Here is a 26,447-nt window from a genome sequence, read left to right as displayed (position 1 = left end):
CTATTCATCAGGGTTGACACCAGTGAGGGCTCTGACCTCACTGATGAGCTCTGCAGATCGTGCCACAGAATCGTCCACGTGAGGCACGTGTAAGGAGCCACGTACCTTCTCAGGTCTTCCAACCACCGTGGGAGAACACGCGACGGGATGTTCTGCACAGCTGAAGCAAGTTCTGTCAGCAATGCCCCCGCAAAGACTGGAGAAGGGAGTCAGCTGACAGGTGAGGACTGACACAGGAAGTGTCTACAGACATCATGTTTGACTCTCAAAAAATGAACATAAAATAAAAAATAAATCAATTGTTTTAGTAAGAACACTTGAATTCCAGACTACTAACTGCTTAACTTTTACCACCACCTAGTGGTGAGATGTAGGCATTCACAAGCACCACGCTGGGACTGTTTACAGGTGTTTAAAGGAAAACCCTCTGCTTATTCCGTTGTTCAGCTTCACTTTGTTCTGAACTGAAATTACAGTGCCTGATGTAGACACACACCTGCGATAACTGCTGTTCTCATGTTGAGATCCTTATCTTACCCCAGAACTTTAAGAAGGGCAGAAAAATCTATCCAAGATAGCTAAATAATAGAGGCCTTGCACTCAGCTCCACCATAAAGAAACCAGAAAAACACAAAGGAAGAACTACACTTCCAGGAAATTAGCTGAGGGAAAATTTATGTTAAAAATCATGAGAAGTCTAAATGAGCAAATATTTAGAAAACCAGCAAATAGAGAGGAAGGAAACACAGCAGCCACCCAGCCACCCAGCCACCCAGCCACCCAGTCACCCAGCAGGGAATACCACCTTGCCAGGAAGAAGTAAACTGAAAGCAGCAGCCACCCAGTGTCACCACAGCCTGGCAGCCCTAGCTACAGTAGAATCCCGTAGTCTTCACCGGCCTTATTGCCAGTACAGAAAACTGACTGGGACTGATTTTAACCCCCAAAAAAGAAACACATAATGCTACCTTCAATCTCCACAGCCCCAGGCATGAGCTGTTGCAGTACAGATGTTACTAAACTCCGTTACAACTTGGGGGACAGCAAGGAACTCCACTGCTACCAAAGGCCCGAAAAGCCACAGCCAGGCACAGTTTAGAGGGCAAAGAACAGGCCATTCTGCATTCTGCAACCACAGACCGCGGTTGCAAGCCCTGAAGCCACACTCACCTGCTCATTCTGTATAATATAAAAAAGGAAGTTTCTTGTCACTTCTTGGGGCTTGACACCATCAGTGTACACATAATCCCAGATGACCAAGCCCAAAGAAGTCCCCTTCTGTGACTGTTAGCACATGGTGCTGGGTGCTTAGGGCACAAGACCCAACATCATCAAAACATGCCCTGTGGAAACTATGAGCAGTTCCTTTTGAGTCAGGGACCATGGCTTTGTGCTATAATTCCTGGACTAACTTATACTCACCTGTAGGATCTGGATGGCCCTATCTGTATACCTCTGTTTCAGGCTGCCATGACTGTCCCTAAGCCTGTGAGACCTGCGTGAAGACCCCACTACATCCTGCAGTCCTATGACTGTGACATGTAGAGCTGTAACTTCCAGGGTCATTTCACTCCACCTTAGGGCATAAGGATGGCCTGAAATGCATTCATAAGCTCCAAGCCAGCCCCATTATGGTGTTCAATCTAAAGTATAACCTGGGGGCCATCATTGTGGCCTAGCGGATAAAACCATCGCCTGCAGTATCAGCATCCCAAATGGGTGCCAGTTCCTGTCCCGGCTGCTCCAATTTCGGTCCACTCTGCTATGGCCTGTGAAAGCAGTAGAGGAGGGCCCAAGTGCTTGGGCCCCTGCGCCCACATGGAAGAAGCTCCTGGCTGCTGGCTTCAGATCGGTGCAACTCCGGCAATTGCAGCCATCTGTGGAGTAAATCAGCGGATGGAAGACCTCTCTCTGCTCTGCCGCTCTGTAACTCTGCCTTTCAAATAAATAAATATTTTTTTAAAAAGTTTAAACTGCCATCACCAGGTGACAACTGATTAAGTTGTGCTTTGAGTTATGAAGCTCTGGGACTTCAGCTGTTGGAGCTTTATTCCAAGACTCACCTGAGTTCACCATGAGGGATCTAGGACAGTTCCTACTGCTTCCATCAACTCTGAGTCTCTGACAGTTCTATAAGTCCCAGGACAATTGTACTGCATCTGGGACCTGGAGAAGGCCCTAAAATCTGCTGTTCCAGGATTACATAGCCTAGCGCAAAATCCCCCGTTAGCCGGCACTATGGCGCAGCAGGTTAACGCCCTGGCCTGAAGCGCCGGCATCCCATATGGGCACCGGTTCGAGACCCACTGCTCCACTTCCCCATAGAGCTCTCTGCTGTGGCCTGGGAAAGCAGTGGAAGATGGCCCAAGTCCTTGGGCTCCTGCACCCATTTGGAGACCCAGAAGAAACTCCTGGCTCCTGACTCCAGCCGTTGCAGCCAACTGGGGAGTGAACCATCGGATGGAAGACCTCTCTCTCTCTCTCTCTCTCTCTCTCTCTCTCTCTCTCTGACTCTCCTCTCTCTGTGTAACTCTGACTTTCAAATAAATAAATAAATCTTTTTTAAAAATCCCCAGTTAAACGTGATCAATATGCGGGACATGAATAAGGCACCATCCAAGTCCTGCAGCTCTGAAAGCAGTTTTTGGAGTTATAGTCCAGACTCACTGAGTTTTCCCCAGTGGTACCTGGAAAGGACTCTATCTGCAGTCCAATGGTCTGGACTCACGTCTGCCAGTTCAAAATCCCCAGAATAAACTGTGCATGAGATGTGATACCTGGCTAGGACTCCACTGCATCCTGTAGTGCTAGGACATTGATTTTCAGTTCTGTATGTCCTAGGAATACTTGCATTTGCCCTGCAGTACCAGGGGAAGGTACTCTCTCCATTACACTGCAACAGGCTAGCAATGGTCACTGAACAATTTGAGCATAGCATCAGCTTTTCCCTTGGAACCTGGAGAAGCAATGGTTCCTGCAATGCAGCTCAAGTAGTGTAACTATTCATTCTTTATTCATAAAAATCACCAGATCCCACCCAGTGGCCCTTAATAAGAACCTACCTTCATTTTACTGCCCCAGGACCATTTCTGCCAGTGCACAATTCTCAACATAGTCTATAATCACCCTGTAGCACTGGGGCAAGGTCTGTTTCAGATACCACAGGCTGGTACAAGGGCTTATGCTGCCATAAATCTCAGCATTACCCAAACCCATCCAAGAGAACCCGGGGAAGTTTCCATCAACATCACACAGTCCCAGGCCTTTAGGTATTGGTGCCACATGCCTCAGCATCACTCAAGCTTGCCTTGCAGGACAATGTGACAGTGATCATTGTGGCCCACAGCTACACAATTGTGGCTACAGATGTCACAAATCCTAGTGTGACTGACATTCATCCCTCTAGGGCCTGAAGATACACATCGTAGAAAGCCCACATTCACTTCAAACTAGCTCCACCAACTGCCACAGACAAGAGGGCTGTGACATTCACAGACACTGCTGATATTAACTGTAGCTGAAAAAATCACTTAGAGGCTAAGTGTCTCAGAAGACAAAGGTGAAGTAATTACAGGACTGACACCCTGAATTGCATCTAAATGTCAGTCTTTCCCATTATATTTGTCCCATAAAGAAGAAGGATTCTGCATGTGCAGAATCACTCTAGGGACAGAAGAAACATAGAGAAGCAAGGAGGGAGCTGGCATTGTGGTGCAGCAGGTTAAGCTGCCATCTGCAATGCTGGTGTCCTGTATGAGTGCTGGTTGAAGTTCTGGTTGCTCCACTTCTTGTCCAACTCCCTGCTAATGTGCCTGGGAAAGCAACAGAGAATGGCCCAAATGCACCTATGTGGGAAGCATGGATGCAACTTCTGGCTCCTGGCTTCAGCCTGGCCCAGTGCTAGCTGGCTGTTGTAGCCATCTGGAGAGTGAACCAGCAGAGAGAAGCTACCTCTCTCTCCCTCTCTCTCTCTCTCTTTCAAATAAATTAAATAAATAAATAAAGAAGCAAGGAAGCATGACAAAACCAAAAGCCACACTAGTTCTCCATAAATAGATTCTGATATGAAGGAAAGTCATGAAATTCCTGAAAAAATAATTCAAAATAATTAACCTAAGAAAACTGAATTAAATGCAAGAGAATATAGATAGTTCAAAAGTGAGGAAAACAATGCAGGATATGAATGAGACATTCAATGAATTTTAACAAATTAGTAAAAAACAATCAGAAATTTTTCAGCTGAAAAGACAAATGAAATTAAAAAATGCAATTGCGACCTTCAAAAATAGAATAGACAAATGACAGGAATTCCTGAACTTTTTAGAACAATACTTTTAAAATAGCCAGGCAGGCAGTAATAGAGACAAAAGTATTAAAAGCATGAAAAAAGCCTATGAGACATATGGGATATGTTTAAGTGAATGTGTATTTAGATACTGGAGATTCCTGAAGGAGAAAAAAAGAAAAAATGCATGAGGAACTGATTTGTTGATTGAAGGGGCCGGCGCTGTGGCACAGCAGGTTAAAAGTCCTAGTCTGCAGGCCGGCGCCGTGGCTTAACAGGTTAATCCTCCGCCTTGCGGCGCCGGCACACCGGGTTCTAGTCCCAGTTGGGGCACCGGATTCTATCCCAGTTGCCCCTCTTCCAGGCCAGCTCTCTGCTATGGCCTGGGAAGGCAGTAGAGGATGGCCCAAGTGCTTGGGCCCTGCACCCGCATGGGAGACCAGGAGAAGCACCTGGCTCCTGGCTTCGGATCAGCACGATGCGCTGGCCACAGCGGCCATTGGAGGGTGAACCAATGGCAAAAAGGAAGACCTTTCTGTCTCTCTCTCTCTCTCACTATCCACTCTGCCTGTCCAAAAAAAAAAAAAAAAAAAGTCCAAGTCTGCTGTGCCAGCATCCTAGATGGACGCTAGTTCAAGTCCCAGCTGTTCCACTTCTAATCCAGCTCTCTACTAATGTTCCTGGGAAATCAACAAAGGATGTCCTAAATCTTTGGGCTCCTGCACCCACACAGGAGCCTTGGAGGAAGCTCCTGGCTCCTGGCTCCTGGCTTCAGGTCAGCCCAGCTCTGGCTTGCAACCAGCAGATTGGAAGACCTCTCTCTCTCTCTCTCTCTCTCTCTCTCTCTCCCTCTTTCTGTAATTCTGTCTTTCAAATAAATAAAATAAGTCTTTGAAAAACAAGAAATAATTGTTGAAAATTTCTCATCTTGAAAGAGATTAAACACATCAAGATACAGGAAGTTAAATAGACTCCAAACAAACTTAACCAAAACAGGCCTTCTCCATCACATACTACAGTCAAATTTTCAAATGTTGAGTACAAGTAAAAAAATTGAAAGGCACAGTGACAAAAATGTCAAGTTTCATCTAAAAAAAGAAAAACCATTAGACTAACAGCAAAATTCTCAGCAGTCAATCTACAGCACACAAGGGAATGGGGGATGATTTACTCAAGGACTTGAAAGAAAAAAGCTCCAAGCCAAAAATATTATATCCAGTGAACCTATCCATTAGAAGTAAAGATAAAGTATTTTCCAGACCAGCAAAACACTGAAGAATTGATGATAACCAGGCAAGCCATACAAGAAATCTCAAAGGAACTCCTTTGTTAGAAGTAACCATAATGAAGACATATGACAGTATAAGATTAACTTACAGAAAAGAGTCACAGAATGGGGAAAAACCCAATCACTGTGACAGAAAGCCACCAAATCACAAAGATAAATAGTGAGAGGTACAAAGAAACAGAGAGTATGTAAAACAATCAGTAAGCAAACAGTAAAATGATAGGAGTTTGTTCTTATCTATCAATATTTTTCTTGAATACAATGTATTGTAAAAGAACTAAATTACCCATTCAAAAGATATATATTGGCAAAATCAATGAAAAGGAAATAAAATTTCACAAGAAACCTACTTCACTGGTAAAGACTCATTTAGACTAAAAGTTAAAAGTTGGAAAAATATATGCATGCAAATTAAAACCAAAAATGAACAGGAATAGATACACTCATATCAGATAAAATAGACTTAAAATAAAACTGCAAAAGAAGACAAAGAAGGACCTTATATATTGATGAAAGGATCAATTCAGCAAAAACATATAATAATCTTAAATACATATGCACCCAACACAATACCACGGAAATATATGAAATGAATATTACTAGCCTAAAGGAGATAATGACTTCAATACAATAACAATAAAGAACTTCAACCCCCCAGTGTCATCAATGGACAGATCATCCATATAGAAAATCAACAAAAATACACAAGAGTTGAACCATACTACAGAGCAAATCAACCTAACTGATATTTACGGAACACTTGATTTAACAGATACAGAATACAAATTTTCCTCGTTAGCCTGTGGAATGTTTTAGAGCTAAACCATAATTGGGGGTACAAATGAAGCCTAAGTGGTTACTAATTTTATTTTTATTTTTTAATTACTTTTTATTAATATAAAGAGAACAGTTTTCATGTAGTTCATAGACAGAGTTCTAAGAATATAATGATACTTTCCTTCCCCTTCCTCCCTTTCCCTGAAGTTATACCATGTCTCTTGTCAGATCACAAAAAACTAAAACTAGAAATCAGCCAACAAGGAAAATCGAAAATTGACAAATAAATGGAAATTGAAGAACAGGTTCCTGAATTAACAATGAATAATTGTTAATTTCCAATCCAGATCCTTGCTAATGCACCTGGGAAAGCAGAAGATGGCCCAAGTCCTTGGACCTCTGCACCCATGAGGGAGACCCAGAAGAAGCTCCTGGCTCCTGACATTAGATCAGTCCATCTCCAGCCATTGCTGCCACTTGAGGAATGAACCAGTAGATGGGAGATCTCTCTCTCTCTCTCTGTCTCCTTCTCTCTCCTTCTCTCTTCCTCTCTCTTCATCTGCCTCTCTACTCTGGCTTTCAAATAAACCTTTAAAAAAAAAGAGAGAAAATAAATAAATTAAAAATAAACAAAGAAGTTATCATGTTAAGTGTACACATTCAATAAAATAGACAAATCTTGGAGGCCAACACTGTGGCGTAGCAGGTAAAGCCTCTGCCTGCAATGCCGGCATCCCATGTGGGTCTCCACTTCCAATCCATCTCTCTGCTATAGCCTGGGAAAGCAGTGGAAGATGGCCCAAGTCATTGGGCCCCTACACCCACATGGGAGACTAGAAGAGGCTCCTTGCTCCTGGCTTCAGATTGGCCCAGCTCCGGCCATTGCAGCCATTTGGGGGACTTTTGGGGAGTGAACCAGCAGATGGAAGACCTCTCTTTCTCTCTCTCTCTCTCTCTCTCTCTCTCTCTCTGTCAAAGCTTGGGCTTAAGTCCCAGCTGCTCTGCTTCCAATTCAGTTCCCTGATAACATACCTGAGAAGGCAGCAAACGAGAGTACAACTACTTGGGCCCCTACCATTTATGCGGGAGACCTGGAAGAAGTTACCGGCTTCTGGCTTCAGCCCAGCCAATCCCTGACCATCATGGCCATTTGGAATGTGAACCACCAAATAGAAAATCTCTTTCTCTGTCTCTCCCTCAACCTCTCTGTAACTTTGCCTTGTAAACTAATAGTGAGTTTTTTCAAAAAGATTAACACAAGTCTGTTTTAAAAAAATAAACAAAATAAATGTTTACTCATATAAACAGAGAAAATACACAAATAAATAAAATTAGAGATAAAAAAGACATCACAACAAATACTATAGGAAAAAAGTGATCATAAGAAACTACTATACAACTGTATGCTAAAAAATTGAAATCTTTGGGGTTGGCTCTATGGCTTAGCAGGTTAAGCCACCATCTGCAGCACCAGCATCCTGTATGGGCTCTGATTCATGTCCTGGCTGCTCCACTTCTGGTCCAACTCCCTGCTAATGTGCCTGGGAAAGCAGTCGGGGATGACCCAAGGACTTGGACCCCCACACCAACGTGGGAGACATGGAAGAAACTCCTGGCTCCTGGCTCCTGGAATCTTCAAAGAACTTGGTAAACAAACCCATAACAGTAATGATATTCAAGCAATAATTAATAGTCTCCCAAAAAAGAAAATTTCTACAAATTTTACAAGGGGAACTACTCCAATACTCTCAAATTATTCCAAAATATTGAAAAGATTGGAACTCTGACAAACTGTATTTTCTTCTTTTTTAAAATTTTACTTAAATAATTGTACGTATTTATTGATTCCATAATGACATTTCAAAATCAGCTCACAGTAGGCCAAACACTTAAGTGTGAGACCTAGAACTCTGAAGCTAGTAGAAGAAAGCATAGGAGATGAATTCTTGAAGACATTGATCTAAGAAAACATTTTTGGGGGTGTATGACCCCAAAAGTATGGCAACAAAGCAAGAATTGATAAATGAGATTATATCAAGCTAAAAACTGCACAACAATGCAGTCAACAGAGTAAAGATTCAGACTACAGAATGGGAGAAAATATTTTCAAGCTGTATATATGACAACATGAAAAAACTCTAACAGTCCCCTCCCCAAAACTATCCATTTAAAAATGGGCAACAGGGGCCAGCACTGCAGCATAGTATGTGAAGCCTCCAACTGCAGTGCCTGCATCCCATATGGGCACAGGTTCAAGTCCTGGCTGCTCCTTGTCTGATCCAGTTCTCCATTTATGGCTTGGGCACCTGCACCCAGGTAGGAGATCCAGAAGAAGCTTCTGGCTCCTGGCTTCAGATCAGTTAAACTCTAGCCATTGTGGCCATTCAGGGAGTGAATCAGTGAATGGAAGAACTTTATCTCTGTTTCTCCCTCTCTCTGTCTATAACACTACCTCTCAAACAAATGGGAAAAAAAATGGGCAACTGATCTGAGGAGATATTTCTCAAAAGAAGGTATACAAATTGTTAACAAGTCTATAAAATAATGTTCAGCTACACCAATTATCAGGGAAGGGGAAATCAAATTCAGTGAAATATTGTTTCACTCCAGTTATAATCGCTATTAACAAAAAGACAAACTCAAATGCTGGCAAAGATGCAGAGAAAGGGAGACTCTTATACACTGTTGATAGAAATGTAAATCAGTTCAATCTTTGTGGAAAACAGTATGGAATTTCTTTGAAAAATTAGATATGGAAGTACTATACAATCCAGAAATTCCACTGTGGGTATCTATCCAAATGAAAGGAAATCACTGTTGTAGAGATACTTGTACATGCATGTTTGTTGCAGTACTACTACTCATAGTTGAACAAGTAAAATTATGGAAGTTATAGGGCCAATATGGGTCAATAGTCAGGATTTCTATGATCAGAATACAGGTAAAAACTCCAAACCTGTTCATCCTCACCCCAAATTCATTGGCCTTGTGTAAGAAGTATTAAATATGGTTTTATATCTGTCCAATTTGATTGACCCAAAAATAACATTCTTCTTGGAGCACAGCACAGATGCTCACTTGGGCCACAGTTAGTGTTTCTATGTCTGCCTGCTTTGAAAAATGATCACAAACAATGAGTTAATCTGAGTGTTTTCTAGAAGGCAGATCTGGTATTTCAGCATTCTGTTGTCTGTCAGCCAGTGAGAACCCTTTTGTTTTAGTGAGGAGTTTATTTGAAGTGAGGTATAAAAGGATCATATCTTGTTCAAGTGCAATTCTGGAGGCATTCTCCCATTAAGACAACAGCCACTATTATCCATAGGAAATCAAGGGATCCTTTTTGCAACCATATAAAAAGATTTTAGCAAAGAAACTAGCAAGTTTCTTAATAGGTCCCAAGTCCTGCATTAGTACTGTTAGGGTGACCCCTTGGTGACATATAACTGATAAGATTTATCTGGATTTGGAATCCCTGGCACAGGGGCCATAAACATCGTGGCCTTTAACTGTGCAGAGGCTGTGTTTTCTCTCTTTCCCAAGGGAAGGGGCCTTATTCCAGCTTGCACTTGAAGGCCTAGTTTAAACGATTTGACATTTTCCCATATCTGTGTATCTGTGATCTGAAATTCTCTTAGAAATGCCTGGAGCTGCAATAAGGTTGCAGAGTAGCAATTTCCTGAATGGCCTGAATGCCACCCAGGGCCAGTCCCCATTACCCAGCAGTGAGGAAAAGTCCCACATAGTTGATTCCCTGGAAGAATATCTACTTCTCCTTGATACCTGCAATCACATTCTATCAGGGAGTTGAGTGCTAGTCAAATGCCCAAACCTGGATGGAGTTCCTGGTAAGGAAATAGGTTAGAAAATCATCTACATTCTAGATAATGGAGATCATATCTCTTTCACTGAGACCAAAACATAGGATGAAATTTTTAAAATCATGTAAACATAGACTTTTACTACATATTTTTACTACTAAAATTTTAAAAAGAATGTGTATGGGTCAACCAAAACAGAATGCAAGAGAATTTTTACAAATAACTTCAGTTATTAAGTTATATTTTCCATGCATGATAGCTTTGTCATATGCTTAATTTTGTAATCAGTATCTCTATATTCAGAATCTATAACTTGTCTTGCAATGACAATGATTTGTGTAATTCACTTCCAGTGATATCATGTATTAGAAAAATTGTTCTACACATAAAACAGCTTTATGTGGACAGTTTTGCATTTGGGAATACTCATATTAGTAAAAATACTGTTTTATCTGGCTTATATCAGAGACCATATAATTAAACCTTAGTGGAAAATATTTAGCATTTCTTAATTTTTTGCAATTATGTGATTCATCACTTCCAGCATAAAACCTCTAAGAGCTCTCTGGCTGCATTGGTAGAATAGTCTCATCCATCCTAAGGCAATCCAGAAAAAGGCCATTGCTTGTGGAATCCCTAGCACATTTCTTAAGCTTCCTTTGGCCTTGTGGCCTGTGTTTGCAATACAGATCCTTCCAGTGAGGCCAATGCATATTTTTAAAGCCAAGTAGATAAATCACTACTTCTCTATGACCACTAGTCTTTTTCTAGCAGATGCTATGTCAGTCGTCGTATACCCTTGTCTTCAGGGACTATTTACAGTTGACTCTTCACAATGTGTCCCTTTCTAAAATTTGCCTATGTGGAAGGAGATTCTTTGTCCTGGGACATCCCTTTCCTTGTGAGAAATCCCACATCAAATGTGGAACTAAACTATATAACCCCATATCCTTACTTTAGGAAATACCTTGAGGGCTATCTTAACTACAGAACTCTCTGGGAGATTAACTCCTCTGCTACAACTGCATCACTGTTCAGTTTCTCCCTCTGCTCTGTCCTGCCTTCCTCTCCTTTACTCTTGCGGTTCCAAAGAGCATCCCCATTAAACATTCTCAGGCAGATGTCCATCTTCATCTGCTTCCTCAGAAACTAACCTGAATCATTTGTTTGTATAAAACCAACCACTTGGGGGCTGGCGCTATGGCATAGTAGGTAAAGCTGCTACCTGCAGTGCTAACATCCCATATGGGCCACTGGTTCAAGCCCCAGCTGCTCCTCTTCTGATCCAGCTCTCTGCTATGGCCTGGGAAGCCAGTGGAAGATGGCCCAAGTGCTTGGGCCCCTGCACCCGCATGGGAGACCCAGAGGAGTCTCCTGGCTCCTAGATTCACATCAGCTCAGCTCCGGATCGGCCCAGCTCTGGCCTTTGCAGCCATTTGGGGAGTGATCCAGCAGATGGAAGACTTCTTTCTCTCTGCTTCTGCCTCTGCTTCTCTGTAACTCTGCCTTTCAAATAAATAAAAAAATAAATAAATCTTTAAAAAAAAAATAAAACCAAGCACTTGACCTTGGACAAACCCACACAAAGCAGCAACAACCTGCTGTGATAAAACCCTCAGATCGACACCAGATACAAAGTTCTGCAACTACCTGCCCAGGCCACTAAAGCAGAGGTAGCTGCACAGCATGTAAAAACCAATTATGACCCATGAAGGTCTTTGCACACAACCAATCTAAAGAAGTGGGTCTTGCCCTAATTTCCAAAGCCAGAAGACATTCATATTTATTCCACCAAAGGATTCACACACATAGTTTTATTCTTCAAATTTTCAACAAATGTACCAGTAACATTTGCTGAAATCTCTCCTGAACTGTTCTTACTCTCCTAAGCGACAGATATTTCCTTTAATCATATTCAAAATGTACTCAAATGTATACTGAAAATGTATTAAAAATTTTTATCACTTACAAATCTTCCTTGTTTTTTGTTTTAAGTTACAGTACTTCCCTATATTCAATACAGCTGAAGTTACTTTCCCTATGCTGGGGGAGAGGAAGTTATATTAGGCCAGCCAGTGCCTCTGTAAAATCAAGTTTATACCTCAAAAAAAAATCTTTGTGCTCACCATGGGTGCTATCAGCCTCCTAGGAGCAAACCTGAAACTCCAGCAACAGCCTTTGAGTAGCTCTCCTAACTCTTAAAAAATTTCCTGTTGTCAACTGAATTAACAATTATTAGATAAATACCGTTTAACAGTATTATCAGATTTACAGCTCTGCATTTATCAGACAAAAATGTTGTTTTAAATGAAGTACATGATAAATGCATAAATGATAGTTAATGCTGCTTGAAAATAATTTTTTTTAAATTTTTATTTATTTACTTGAAAGTCAGTTACACAGAGAGAGAAAGAGAGGCAGAGAGAGAGTGAGGTCTTCCACCCGCTGGTTCAGTCCCCAGATGGCCGAAACAGCTGGAGCTGCACCAATCTGAAGCAGGAGCTTCCTCCAGGTCTCCCACGCGGGTCCAGGGGCCCAAGGACTTGGGCCATCTTCTACTGCTTTCCCAGGTCATAACAGAGAGCTGGATAGGAAGTGGAGCATCTGGGTCTCAAATTGGCGCCATATGGGACCCCGGCACTGCGGGCGGCAGCTTTACCCACTACGCCACAGTGCCAGCCCCCTGAAAATAATTTAAATCAATTCAATGTAAATGATTTGCATGGAAAACTTGGAGTCTATTCATTCTTTTATTTTCCTATATGTTCCTATACATCCCCATAGCATGAAATCTACCCTACATTTTGTGAAATATTCAGAGAGCTTCAACTCCAGGTCCTGTTGTGTTGTGTAGAGTTACTGTTCCCAATTTTTACTATAGGCTGCACAATCATCTTACTTTAAAAGACATAATAACAATCAGGCCTGTGAACCCCGTAACATTTACTGTGGGAAAAAAAAAAACTTTCATGAGAATTGTTTACTGCCTCAAATAATTTCTCTAAGATCTGTTGAGAGAAATTTCCTGTAGCCTCAGGATCTGACATGCCTATACAACTTAATGGATGTATCTTCTACGCACTGTGTCTCTATAACTCATTCCATCTTACTCATCTTGTGGTGCTTCTATAATTTACAACCCATATCTAGCCAGTTCATACAATATCAAGGTACTTTATTTTAATTCACTCCATTCTAGGCTTTATCTTACTTCATTGGTCATATATTCCTCCTAGGCTTTATTTCTATATTGTTATTGGTATATTTTATATAGGTAGATACATAGGTATTTTATATAGGTATTTACCTATTGTATATAGGTATTTTATATAGGTATATTTTATATAGGTATATTTTAGTATTATGCACTTGTTTTGTAACAATTTTTACTATTGTTTTGTAAATACTATTTTATCTAATAAATTTTTAACTTTTGTTATGTAATAAAATTTTTAAGTATTGTTAACAGTAAAACATCGGTGTGAATTTAAAGTTAAGTTTGTGAGCAGTCTTTTGATTTGGGGATCTTAAAACCAAATTTTTAAGTAATGAACATGATGACACTTTGTTTTAATCTCTGTTGCCACCAACAGTTAAAATACAGAAACTTAACCCAATCTGTAGCCTTTGATAGTCATTATAAGAACCTTGATGTTTTCAGTCAGAGGGTTTTCATGTTGTAAATATTTTAATTCTGCACTTTGAAACATAAATATTTATACAATATTATACATTCTTGTTGTTTTTCCCTGAGAAGCTATCCATGGTGCAATCCATTACCCCAACTTTATCACTTTATTCTATAGAGCATAAATACACAGTTTCCATTTTTGCTTGTTGTGCTGTGGTCTGTCTCCAGAATCTTAAATCAAATTATTGAGTTAATCCCACTCCTCTCTCTATGGTCCATGGTTATCACTTGGCCTGATTAAGCTCCCTCTAGTAGCTACCTTACTTATTTACTTACCCCTATTTATAACTGTTCTCTACCTTCCCTACCCATAATTTTATGACTGTTCCCTACCTGTTTTAATATATCATTGTTCTGCTCCCATGTGTTCTTCAAAATATGGTATTGCTTGATATGTATAACTAGAAGTGCAGCAAAAGGTTATGTGCTACTTGCCAAAAGTGTTAATGTACTTCATTCAACATTCTTAAACACTTTCCTTTATTAATCTATGTATAGTCAGTTGTTACTAGCTGTTTCATAGAACTGCATAGTGTACATAGTATACATTTTCCACATTCTACTTATGTGTTCTCTAAATGTGAACATGTAGTATGTCTCCAACACATCATTATCAAATAAATGGTATGATAAACATCTTTAAATATGTTCCTTCATGTAATAGTGTGAACACTTTTTTATAATTTTTTAAATTTTAATAGTAAATAATTTTCAATATTTTGCCACATCCACTTCATATATAGAAATATATATATACACACTTACATACATATACTATTTTTTGAAAACAGGGATATAATTGTGACAATGCTTATAATGTGGGAAAAGAAGGATATATTTCCATGTATATAGTATTATTCAGTGCAGCAATATTTATAACTATATGTCAAAAATATAAGATCCACACAATTTGTATAATTTATATAATAATAATTATACAAATATATATATACAATTCCACAAACAAGACAAAGCATGATATTTTTCTTTCTATGTCTGTCTTATTTCATGTGTTATAATGATCCCTAGTTCTATCCATTTTGATGTGCAAGTGTCAGGATTCCATTATTTTATGGCTGACATCTCTTTCTCACACTTCCTCTCTGTAATTCTGCCTTTCAAATAAATAAATGAACTTTTTCTTTTAAAAAAAAAAGTGCACTTACTAATTTTGCTCAGGATATACTTTGTTAAAGCCACAATATATTAAATTTCCTTTCATTTATATTTACTATCCTTATTTTGTTCAAAAAAAATCTCTTATATCATTAAAAAATTGGAACAAATTCAAAACCTAATTAATCAACACATTAAAAAACAAAATATGCTATCTAACTTACACACTTTTATACACAACACAACTTCGTATTTTAAAAATATCTTCCTTCATGTTGATCCAAATAGTTGAGGGATGGTCCAAGGTCGTGTTGGTACAATACCCAGTTCCCTGTCTGCTTTCACAAATGGAGTTGCTTGATCCTCACTCACTCACTCACTCCTTTCCTGCTCTGGCCAACATTCTACCACAGCAGCCTCTTCCCATGAAATCCCAGGAGGCTGACGTGTCAGTTTTTACTTGCTTTCAAATCTAACTGCAAACCTTCCTCACTGTTTATAGCTGGGGATTCAAATCCTATCTAAAGGAGGTGTTTCTCTTCAAAGGAAACCTCTGTGGGCTGAGCCTGAATCACAGCAACAGGCAGAGTGTTTCCTAAGAAACCAACAGGAATATATGACGCAGAGAAGAAACCACAACAGTTATTCTAAGGGTCGATTAGGCCCAGGAATAGAGGAAGGAACGGCCAGTTTTTAGAGATTTTTAAAAAGAATGTGTTGGTAAACCGAAAAGCTGCTAAAGAAAGGATAGAAAATTGGTGACATTTGACTCTGCTCTATTAAATACAAGCACTAAAAGGAGCCTGCTTGGAGGAAAACACTGTTAATACTATTTTCAGTGTTTACAGTTATAGTTGCTTTTCATAAATTTTAAAACATTATCAGTGAATATACCGGCCACATACATAGTCAAAGCTGAATATGTGATGAATTGGTGAATGAATTAATTAATTTTGTCATGAGGAAATCCATGGGGAAACTTGATTATTTAACTGTAGCTGCAGTATTTCATGGATTATTAAATGCTGGTTCTGCCTTCTTTTTTCATTAAAAGAAAATCTAAGAATATTTTCTCCTCTATTTAACTAAAGAAAAGAATGAAGATTAGGGAACCTTCCCTTAAATCCTTCACATACCCAGTTGCTGGCCAGTGGTTTGACAGAGACATAGGATGAGTCTAAGGACTAATGTAGATGACCTAGTTAAAACCAAGGCAGCATAGAAGGTTAACAAAGTACTGGCACATGTAAGACAAAGTGAGAGAAGAAATCAATTCTTACTCCTCATGTAGGATCTCTGTCCTTAATGTGCTGTACATTGTGATTTAATGCTATAACTAGTACTGAAAGAGTATGTTTCACTTTGTGTTTCTATGTGGGTGCGAACTGTTGAAATCTTTACTTAATATATACTAAACTGATCTTCTGTATACAAAGAGAATTGAAAATGAATCTTGATGTGAATGGAAGGGGAGAGGGAGCGGGAAAGGGGAGGGTTTCAGGTGGGAGGGAAGTTAAAGGGGGAAAGCCATTGTAATCCATAAACTGTACTTTGTAAATTTATATGCATTAAATAAAAGTTAAAAAAAGAAATTATGGGACATGTACTCTATAGAATACTATACAGCAGTCAAAAACAATGAAATCCAGTCAATTGCAACAAAATGGAAGAATCTGGAACACATCATGCTGAGTGAATTAAGCCAGTCCCAAAGGGACAAATATCATATGCTCTCCCTGATCGGTGACAACTAACCGAGCACCAAAGAGGAAACTTGTTGAAGTGAAATGGACACTATCAGAAACAGTGACTTGATCAGCCCTTGTCCTGACTGTTGATGTACAATTTAATACTTTATCCCTTTTAGTATTTTTTTTGTTCTGGTTAATACTATTGGTTGAACTCTGTAATTAACACACAATTATTCTTAGGTGTTGAAATTTAACTGAAAAGTGATCCTTGTTAAATATAAGAGTGGGAATAAGAGAGGGAGGAGATGTACAATTTGGGACATGCTCAATCAGACTTGCCCCAAATGGTGGAGTTAGAAATGTGCCAGGGGATTCCAATACAATCCCATCAAGGTGGCATGTACCAATGCCGTCTCACTAGTCCAAATGATCAATTTCAGTTCACAATTGATCACACTGATAGGTCTAAGACACAAACAAGACTAGTGTCTGCTAATACTAACTGATAGAACCAAAAAGGGAGAGAACGATCCAACATGGGAAGTGGGATACACAGCAGACTCATAGAATGGCAGATGTCCTAAATAGCACTCTGGCCTCAGAATCAGCCCTTAAGGCATTCGGATCTGGCTAAAGAGCCCATGAGAATATTGTAGGCATGGAAAGCCAAGACACTCTGGGAAAAAAAAAAAAAGGACCTAAATGAAATACCTCTATGAGTGAGATGAGTGAGATCCCAGTAGAAAGAACAGGCCATCAAAGAAGGAGGTACCCTTCTCTGAAGGGAGGAGAGAACTTCCACTTTGACTATGACCTTGTCTAAATAAGATCGAAGTCGGTGAACTCAAGAGGCTTCCATAGCCTTGGCAACTCATGACCAGAGCCTAGGGAGATTTCTGATGCCATAAACAAGAGTGTCAAATTGTTAAGTCAACAACAGGAGTCACTGTGTACCTACTCCTCATGTGGGATCTCTGTCCTTAATGTGCTGTCCAATGTGAATTAATGCTATAACTAGTACTGAAACAGTATTTTACACTTTATGTTCTGTGTGGGTGCAAACTGATGAAATCTTTACTTAATACATACTAATTAGATCTTCTGTATATAAAGATAATTGAAAATGAATCTTGATGTGAATGGAATGGGAGAGGGAGTGGGAGATGGGAGGGTTGTGGGTGGGAGGGAAGTTATGGGGGGGAAGCCATTGTAATCCATAAACTGTACTTTGGAAATTTATATTTACTAAATAAAAGTATAAAAAAATAAAAAATAATAATAAAAAATTAAAAAATATTAATGTACCAAAATAAATTTACCAAAAAAAAAAAAAGAAAGAAAAGAAAAGAAATCAATTCTAAGGAAAGCCATTCTCAGGAAGAGAGGAGGAAGTAGAAAGAAGTGAAGCAGAATGCTGAAATCAAGGATAAAAATCAACCAGTTCTCCTGAGGGTGCATACATTTCAGTCACCAACAAGAGAAAACTCAGCTTGTCAGACTGAACTAACAAAGAGTGGTGTCAATGAGGAGTCTGGGAGTCACTATGATTAGACACAGTTTAATCTGGATTCATCATGGTTCTCTTACCTCTGCCTTCTCACTCACACAATTTTACCCACAGGCTTGCTTCCCTAGTGCTGAAAAAATGAATTGATTTATTTTGAGCTTTATATATATATATAATCATACACCATGTCATCGACACATCCTTCAACAGTATCTGTCTCCTGCCACCAAGCACAAAAACAGGATTTTTATGAACTGAGTCACCTGAGCACAGGTGTATAGCCTGAACCATCTCTGAGAAAGTGTAAATGGGATTCACATGATGATTGTGTACGTTACAGATCGCCTGTCAATCATTTGGCCTATTACATTGTCAAAGACTTGTTCCTATGGTTGCCTTAGGCTGATCACTATAGCTGAGGGTACAGACAACCAACTAAAAACCTTTTTTACTTCTTTCTTATGTGTCTTCATCTTTTTCAAATCTTACACTGTCTTCTCGTTAACTGTGACATCTGGATGAACGGCTACTGTGCAAACATGGGGAGGTGGATGACAGCCTAGATGGACTGGAACCAACCATTTCAAATTCAAGTACAAAGACTGCACTGATCCCACCATTTTCTCTCCCATCTCATATTGTTGTATTCCTTCCCCTTCTTCCATCACAGCTTCATTTTCTAAATATTTCTGTACGTGCAGCTATGGCCTCCTGTACTTAGACTTGCTAGATGTTCCTAGTGCTCAAGTCCTCATCTGCTCAAAGCCCTAAACAAATTAGGGCTAAATATCTTTCTCCAAGTTCAGCTCAAATAGCTTGCCAGAAACTAAGAATGAAAAAACAAACAATAAAAATAGTAAATTGTAGAATAAATTTCTGCAAGGAAAAATTTGGAAACTGGGAACATGGCAGTGATTTCTTTTTTTCCTCCAGGAATTTATAGTCAGTGTATTCCTGGTGCAGAGAAAATGCCTAAGAAATATTTGTGAAATAATTTATGAATCCTAAAGTAATTGAAATCTAGCCATGGTTTGATACACATTGCCATCTGGAGTCATATGTCCATCATTATTAACAAATTCCATATTGGTTAATTCATCTGTTTGCTAAATCTTGTTTGTAACCCTCAAAGTGAATACTCACAGTGTTTTTACAGGCATTTGTGGATTTGTACAGAGTAACGCAAAACTTGAATCTCTTGAAGGACATGCTTTCAACAGGGCCTCTTATTTCAGTGTTCACACTGAACAGAAGTATCCTCTCTGTGTTGGCTGGAAGCACATTTTTAAACTTTCATTTCTCTGTTGGTGATGTTGCAGTTTAAAATAGCTCCATGCCATAATAACCAAAGTGCCATCTAGCGTGCTTAAGCACAAGAAGTCTGTAATGTGCCTTGCAGAAAAAAAAATTAGTGCTAGATAAGGTTTGTTCAGTCATAAGTTATAGCGCTGTTGGCTGTGAGCTCAATGTTAATGATTCAATAATACAGTATATTTAGAAAAGAGAAAGAAGCCACCAAATTATATGTGATGCTGTTCAGGAAAGTAACCTCTAGACAATACAATGAAGTTAAGGAAATGTAGCTAAGTGTGTGGATCCATGTGATGACAGATTTTCTTAAGTACAGTAAATAGAATTGTTGTAAGTCAGACACCAAAGAAATTTATGATAACATTACTGGCGATCAGTAAAATTCTTTTTTTTATTTGACAAGTAGAGTTTACAGACAGTGAGAGAGAGAGAGACAGAGAGAAAGGTTTTCCTTCTGTTGGTTCACGCCCCAAATGGCCGCTACGGCGGGCGCTATGCCAATCCAAAGCCAGGAGTCAGATCAGTAAAATTCTAAACACTGCTTAGGTAAGACTTTGATATAAAGAAATACTGTTTAAGTGTAATATTAATAAATATCCAAGTTAAAACAGATGTTTTGAAACAAAAACAAATGTAAAACAAGTTTATGTATTCACAATTAACAAAAAAGTTGTGAACAAAAGCTCACAGAGATTTACTCCTATATCTCTCCTAGAAGCAACGGCTCAGTGTTCACTAGTCCGGATGTCCCAGCAACTGTGCAGAACACAACTACCTCACATGAGAATGCACTGGATGCACGGTTCCTGTCTTGATCCTACTTCAATGCTGAACAGAGACACAAGACCATTTCTTTTCTTCAGCAGTTTCTCCTCAGTGCCACAACTGTACTACATTTCAGGCATTGCCCAGGTCAAAGCCTTGCACTTTTTAATTTACCTATGAATCTTCTACTGAATTCACTAAAATTAACATTATAATCCCGTAAATTTTACATCATGAATCATATTTGACATTTTTTTTTCATATTCGACATGTCTAACAAGATCAAGTGTGAAAATTCTGCTGCTTGTTCAGGCCCACACTAACAGCAAGGACTCACATCTTCTCTTGCTCTTCATGCTTATAATACTTTAGTCCTAATAGTTTTCTATATTCAATAAAAAGAGCAGTAAGAGGCAAAATTGTGTTTCTTCTCAGAAGTTCAGAGAGACACTCACAACTGGGAAAGTGTCAAGTCTTTTGTCCAAGTGAGAAGACGTTTAACAAGAGGAGAATCAAATGTCTCACAAATTGCACAGGGGTCAACAAGGAAAAGAATTTTTAAAAAGATTTCAGATTTGACTTAAACTCAACAGAGATTTTTATTGACAAAATATAACATGCAGACAAGATAATTTATCAGGGAGATACATGTGTGTTGGGGTTGGGGAGTATTGCACTTTGCTTTCAAAAAACTTAAAAAGAAAAAAAGAAAAGTGACCAAAAATTGGGTAGGGAGTAGGGAGTATAGCAGGTGAGGTATAGCGAAGGTGTCACAGATGTTCAGACCAGGGAGAGACTGCTTCCCACTGGATAATCAGGGATGGTCCTCGAGGAGGTGACAGCTGAAATGGGTCTGATGACCCATTAGGGTCTGAACAGGAGGATGTGTCCAGGACCTGATTCCACTGAAAGTTCAAATTTGAATTTTAGAACATCATAACCCAGGACAGAACAGCAAATCCTGCTATCAACAACTGATCACTGAGCATAAATAAACAACAAATGCTTCCAGGAACGATTTGAAGACGTTGTCACCCCGCTGCCTTCAGGTATCTCCTGGGCCGTTGGACTGCTGGGTGTTCACTTCAAAGGGAAAGGACAGTTTGGAGGACATTGGTGCAACCTGAAATGGAGCATTGAGAGCAAAGACAGAGGTCACTCAGCATGGGGTGGAGCGAGAATTGAGAAGAACAAGGAGAAAAGACTCCGAGAAGAACTGAAGAGAGAACTTTTTAAAGAGGAAGCTGAGTGAGGAATCAGAAGGTAAAAGAAATGGGTAGACAACTCACCATCGCTTTTTTAACAAAAACGCAAGAGTTGCCAGAAAAGCCAGGAGCAATGTAACTGCCAGGAGGATGAAGCCGATGGGGCTGTGATGCTCTGTGGATTTCAGCAGACACCAGGGTTGTTATTACGAGTCCATCCCTTGCTATGCCTCACCCGCTCCCCTGTTTACTGTGTTCCCCTGCGTTTTGTTCAGTTGATTGTCTACAAAATCATTCTCTTTTCTTCTTATTTCTTATTTCATCCCTCTTTAAAGATGGATCCAACATCTAAATTCCTGCATCTACAAGTCTCTCATTTTCTCTTTTAAAAAATGATATATTTATCCATTCAAAAGGCAGACAGAGAAAGAAGGAGAGGCAGAGAGGATGAGAGAAGGAAAAAGAGAGCGTGACCAGTCTTCCATTCACTCCCTCACTCCCCAGAAGCCATCAACACCCAGGACTGAGCCAGGCCAAAACCAAGAGCCAGGAACAACATCCATGTCTCCCACATTGGCAGCAGAGACCTAAGTACTTGGCCTGTCACTCACTGGCTTTCCAGGCACAATAGCAGGAAGAGAGGTCAGAAGCAGAACAGCCAGGACTCAAACTGGCGGTGCAGTGTGACCCCTCCTTTTCACTTGTATTCCTTGAATTAACTATCTGTTTATTTTGAGTCTGAAATCACAAAAGTCACTAATTTTTCATCTGCCCCTCTTAAAGTGCTTGAAAACCCACTCCTCCCATTTCCACTTTGGGATCCATTCTTTCTCACCCCAGTAGAGGACGATGTCCTGGCCTCCTAGACTGCTGTGCTTCACCCGACAGGACAGGCCAGACGCATTCCCAGCCGCCACGTCCAGGGTAACTCGGAGATACCACGTCCCATCAGCATTGGGCAGGAAGTCACCTTGTCGAGTGTGTGGCTGCTCCTCGTCTCCCCGCATCCACATCACCCACACAGGCTTTGGGTAGAAGCCAGAGACACGGCACACCAGCAGCAGACGGCCAGGCCCAGGGCTGGGGCCACTGGACAGCCAGGCCTCAGGCCTCACTGCAGAAGATGGGAAAATTATTCAGACAAGGACTCTAATGCCCTTAGAGGTCCAGATCTTCATATCAGTTTAGATAGACACATTATTTACATTTCTCTGGGATCCCTACTTATACTAATTTGAAGGCAATAATGTGAAACTTTGATTGTAGAAAGAAACTTATGCTCAGGAGGAAACTTACCTTGTCGCTGGAGATGTGCCTTGCCTGCATCAAGAAGTCCCAACGTAAAACGTGGGCAGATGTCACTGAGGAGTCTGTTCACTACCTCCTTGAAGCCTTCAAATAGATTCAGTAGTTTGCACAAATTCTGAGCCCCACTTCCTCCCTGTGGAGACGGCAACCACAAATTGTTCTGGAAGCTTAGGAAATCTGATCCTTGGTAAGCTTCCTGTAGGAAGCCTACTGAGGCCTCCTCAGAGTGCAGCTCACAGCCTGCTGCCACCTGAAACACAAAAGGATCTGGGAAAGAGGAGTGATGAATTAGAGGGGAAAAGGAGGAAAAAAACAATAAAATAGAATGAAAAGAAGAAAAACACAATGGAAGTAAGCTAGAAGTGTTTGGGAGGTTTGAAGGAATGGAACAAAATTAGATTTGCTCAGAGGAGCAGAGAAAGAGGAATTGCTGTGAGTAGACACTGGAGGAAGAAAAGAATGACATGAGAAATGGAGAAAATTGTTCAAAGAAGTTGATCTGAGTATGTATATAAGGAAAGACTTAATGTGAAAGAGTCGGAATTATAACAATCAAAGGTGAATAGAATGCAATATATTAAAATGACTGTACAGACAGAGACAGCCAAAAAGATTGAATGGTGAGGAAATCACATTGTGTGAAGTCAATCAAGCATGAAGAAGCTGAGGGTATCTGGTTGGAGAGCAGGAAAAAGAGTGGACATAGGACACGTCTAAGGGAAGATAACAAAGGAGAATTTTGCTGTCAATGAGGGGAGAGATCATAAGTGTCACAAGATTTGATATTTTTGAAGAATCTGGAACAAAGCCTTGCCCCAAAATATGTGATTTCAGTTTTATTCTGGGAAGAGTAGAATAATAATCATAAGAGAAAGACCCTGTTTCCTAGAGGAATTAGAAAGTCACTGAGATACCCCCACCCATCCACCTCCTTACTTGCCATTCAGAGGACAGAACTCACATTCAAAATAGAATTCGTACTTCTGAATTAGTTGAGTAAATCTAATGAAGTATGAATGGAAAAAGATTTCCAAGTCTATGAACTCCTTATTACTGAAGTTGCCCCTGGACCAAGGCTGCAGGAAAACGATGGTGCCAGAGTTTGTCTCCCAGTGATGAGTCTCCAACTCACCCAACCAACCTGAGCCCAGAGTCTGTACCCAGGAATGGTTGTAAAAAGTTGAGATTTGAATGACTTGGAAGGAGATAGGCTTCTCAAAACCTGCGGAAAAGAGCAGATAGAAATTGAGGGAAATGCACTGCCAAGGAGACAGAATTGAGAGAGAAAGGGACCAGCATGGAGATCTCAGAATCTGGAAAGGGAGAGCTATAATCACATTAGCAGACATTTGCCTGCCATAGGTAAGGAACTTAGGTCAGGGATACATAGACGGGAACTAACCTGGATCCCATGGTATACAGGTCATGGTAAAGAAGCCATCGTATACCTTACAAACACACACACACACACACACATACACAACCACTTGCACCCAACTGGGCAGTTGCCAGAGTTCTTACCAGCTGTGTTTTCCCCACCTAGGAGGAGAGCAATTAGAAATGCAAGACTCAGAAACAGCATTTCACTTGCAGATGTTATTTCTTTCTATCAGAAGAGTTGGTCTTTGATTTCTCTTCTGAACAAACCGACCCCACTATATCTCCCTTCTAGCTTTCTTCTCCAACCACAGGCAAGCCCAACTGCAACAGAAAACATCTACTCCTTCCCTATACCTTCAGCTTCCTACTCAGCCTCTCATTTCCTCTTTGGTTCTGACTCTGCTCTCTGGTTTTCAGCTTCTCTCGTCACCAACTACCATGCTGTTCAATGCCCCGTATTTCACCTGCTATGGAACAAGTCTTATGTGGCCCTGAAAACCCACCAAATCACTAGAGACAATTTTGCTCATTCATACAAAACATGTGTAAAATAAATGGTTTCCCAGTGCACTACCTAAAATGTTCTCATGTTTCCACTCATTTTTGTTGCTCTGCCTTTATCTTGCCCCTTTGAATTATTCCTCCACGTATTCTTTTCCCCTGTCTCATCCCCTCGTGTTCATATCTGTGACTCATCACTGCTTCCTCTATTTGCTATTTCAAAATGCACTTACTGCCTTGCGCAATAGTATAAACTAGTATTCTTTGAGAAGACCAAGAGTGATCAGAGAAACCACGGGAACACTGAAAGTAATAAAGAAAACTTGACTTGCACTGACACATATTCACCCACCAAAGTCACACAGCACCTGCCAGGAACCAAACATCCTGTTACACTTATGAAGATATAGTGTTTGACAACACAATCACTTTTTTGAAATTTTACCACACTTAGGTGTAAAACCCTCTAAAAACTGTAAATGTCAATGTGCTGATTATAATAATGTATAGCATCTCTGAATAGAAGCAAGTCTGCTTGGTACAATATTTCCTGAAGTGATGACCCTTAACTGGTGTTTGCTCACTCAGAATCTTAACATAGGTTGTTAGCTTGGAGTGTTAGTCCTACTGCTGGCAAGTAGTGAGGCTTAGAAAACCTTTGTAGAACAGATGAAAGAAGTCAATACATGTACTTAATTAGTTCCTTTTAATTAAGGAAGAGATCTTCAACATAAACCTTTTTAAGGACATTACAAAATTTATTCTTATAGCTAAGCATTAAGAATTTTATAGAGTAACATTTAGGGGAAAAAAGTGTGTTAGTAAGCACAAAGTTTACACAGAGAATCCTTCTACAGTTGTTCTATTATTTGTAACTAGAAACTAGTCAGAATTTACGAGATGTAAAACTGTAGAGCATTCTGGAATCATTTATCCAAGATTCCCTTCATCTTGGTTCTTCCTGAAATTTCAGTGACTACCTTGTCATAAGCTAGTCTTTGATAGATGGACTTATCTTATGTGAAGAGATAGATAGGTCTGGGCCTCTGAATTTACAAGGCCTAAAGCCCACCAGATTATTATCAAGCCCCTTCTATCAGGTTCTATTTGCCTCTCAATCAGAAAACTTCATTGTAGCTTAGACAGCACCTTTCTTAGCTCCTCTAATAATGACTCTGTCCTTTGTTCTAGGCCCTGTCTAGTGCACATGGGCCTCATTCCTTTGTAATCATAACCTCTACTCTACCACCAATGGCTCTACTCCCAACCTGTGTGTACTGATGGTCCTCTTCCCCACTTAATGCTGTACAATTATTCAAACCTGGTAAATGCCACTCTTAGGATCATTGGTTACTATCCTCACTCTGTCTTTTATGACCTTGTCTAAATATGATCATAGTCGGCAAACTTGGAAGGCTTCCATAGCCTTGGCAACTCATGACGACAGCCTAGGGTGGTTACTGGTGCCATAAACTAGAGTGTCAATTTGTTGGGTCAACAACAGGAGCCACTGTGCACTTGCTCCTCATGTGGGATCTCTGTCCTTAATGTGCTGTACATTGTGATTTAATGCTGTAACTAGTACTCAAACAGTATGTTTCACTTTGTGTTTCTATGTGGGTGCAAACTGTTGAAATCTTTATACTCAATTGATCTTCTGTATATAAAGAGAATTGAAAATGAATCTTGATGCAAATGGAAGGGGAGAGGGAGCGGGAGAGGGGAGGGTTGCGGGTGGGAGGGAAGTTATGGGGGGGGGGGGAAGCCATTGTAATCCATAAGCTGTACACTGGAAATTTATATT

General features: G+C 40.1%; 1 protein-coding gene across 1 annotated transcript; it reads right to left on the bottom strand.

Moving 5' to 3' along the window:
• On the bottom strand, window positions 1-24,344 carry LOC133759218 (T-cell surface glycoprotein CD1a-like). Its single transcript, XM_062190165.1, has 7 exons — window positions 24,284-24,344; window positions 23,724-23,984; window positions 22,751-23,029; window positions 22,290-22,568; window positions 21,539-21,629; window positions 1,423-1,576; window positions 1-243 (listed from the first exon to the last, which is right to left on the bottom strand). The coding sequence occupies exons 1-7, from the start codon at window positions 24,342-24,344 to the stop codon at window positions 1-3; spliced, it is 1,368 nt and encodes a 455-aa protein (XP_062046149.1).
• Window positions 24,345-26,447: the final 2,103 nt, after the last annotated feature.

Source organism: Lepus europaeus, chromosome 5 (assembly GCF_033115175.1).
Source record: "Lepus europaeus isolate LE1 chromosome 5, mLepTim1.pri, whole genome shotgun sequence".
Classification (NCBI taxonomy): domain Eukaryota; kingdom Metazoa; phylum Chordata; class Mammalia; order Lagomorpha; family Leporidae; genus Lepus; species Lepus europaeus.
The sequence above is the reverse complement of the archived record's forward strand: the minus strand, read 5'-3'. Positions and strand labels throughout refer to the sequence as shown.

What these genes read in the sequence shown, in the direction of transcription:
- LOC133759218 (XM_062190165.1), bottom strand. Translation starts at nt 24,344, where the DNA reads ATGCTGTTTCTGAGTCTTGCATTTCTAATTGCTCTCCTCCTAGGTGGG. An exon ending in GGCACATCTCCAGCGACAAG is followed by an intron (nt 22,569 to 22,750) that starts GTAAGTTTCCTC and finishes CATCTTCTGCAG; the next exon opens with TGAGGCCTGAGGCCTGGCTG. An exon ending in GGACATCGTCCTCTACTGGG is followed by an intron (nt 21,630 to 22,289) that starts GTGAGAAAGAAT and finishes TGAAATCCACAG; the next exon opens with AGCATCACAGCCCCATCGGC.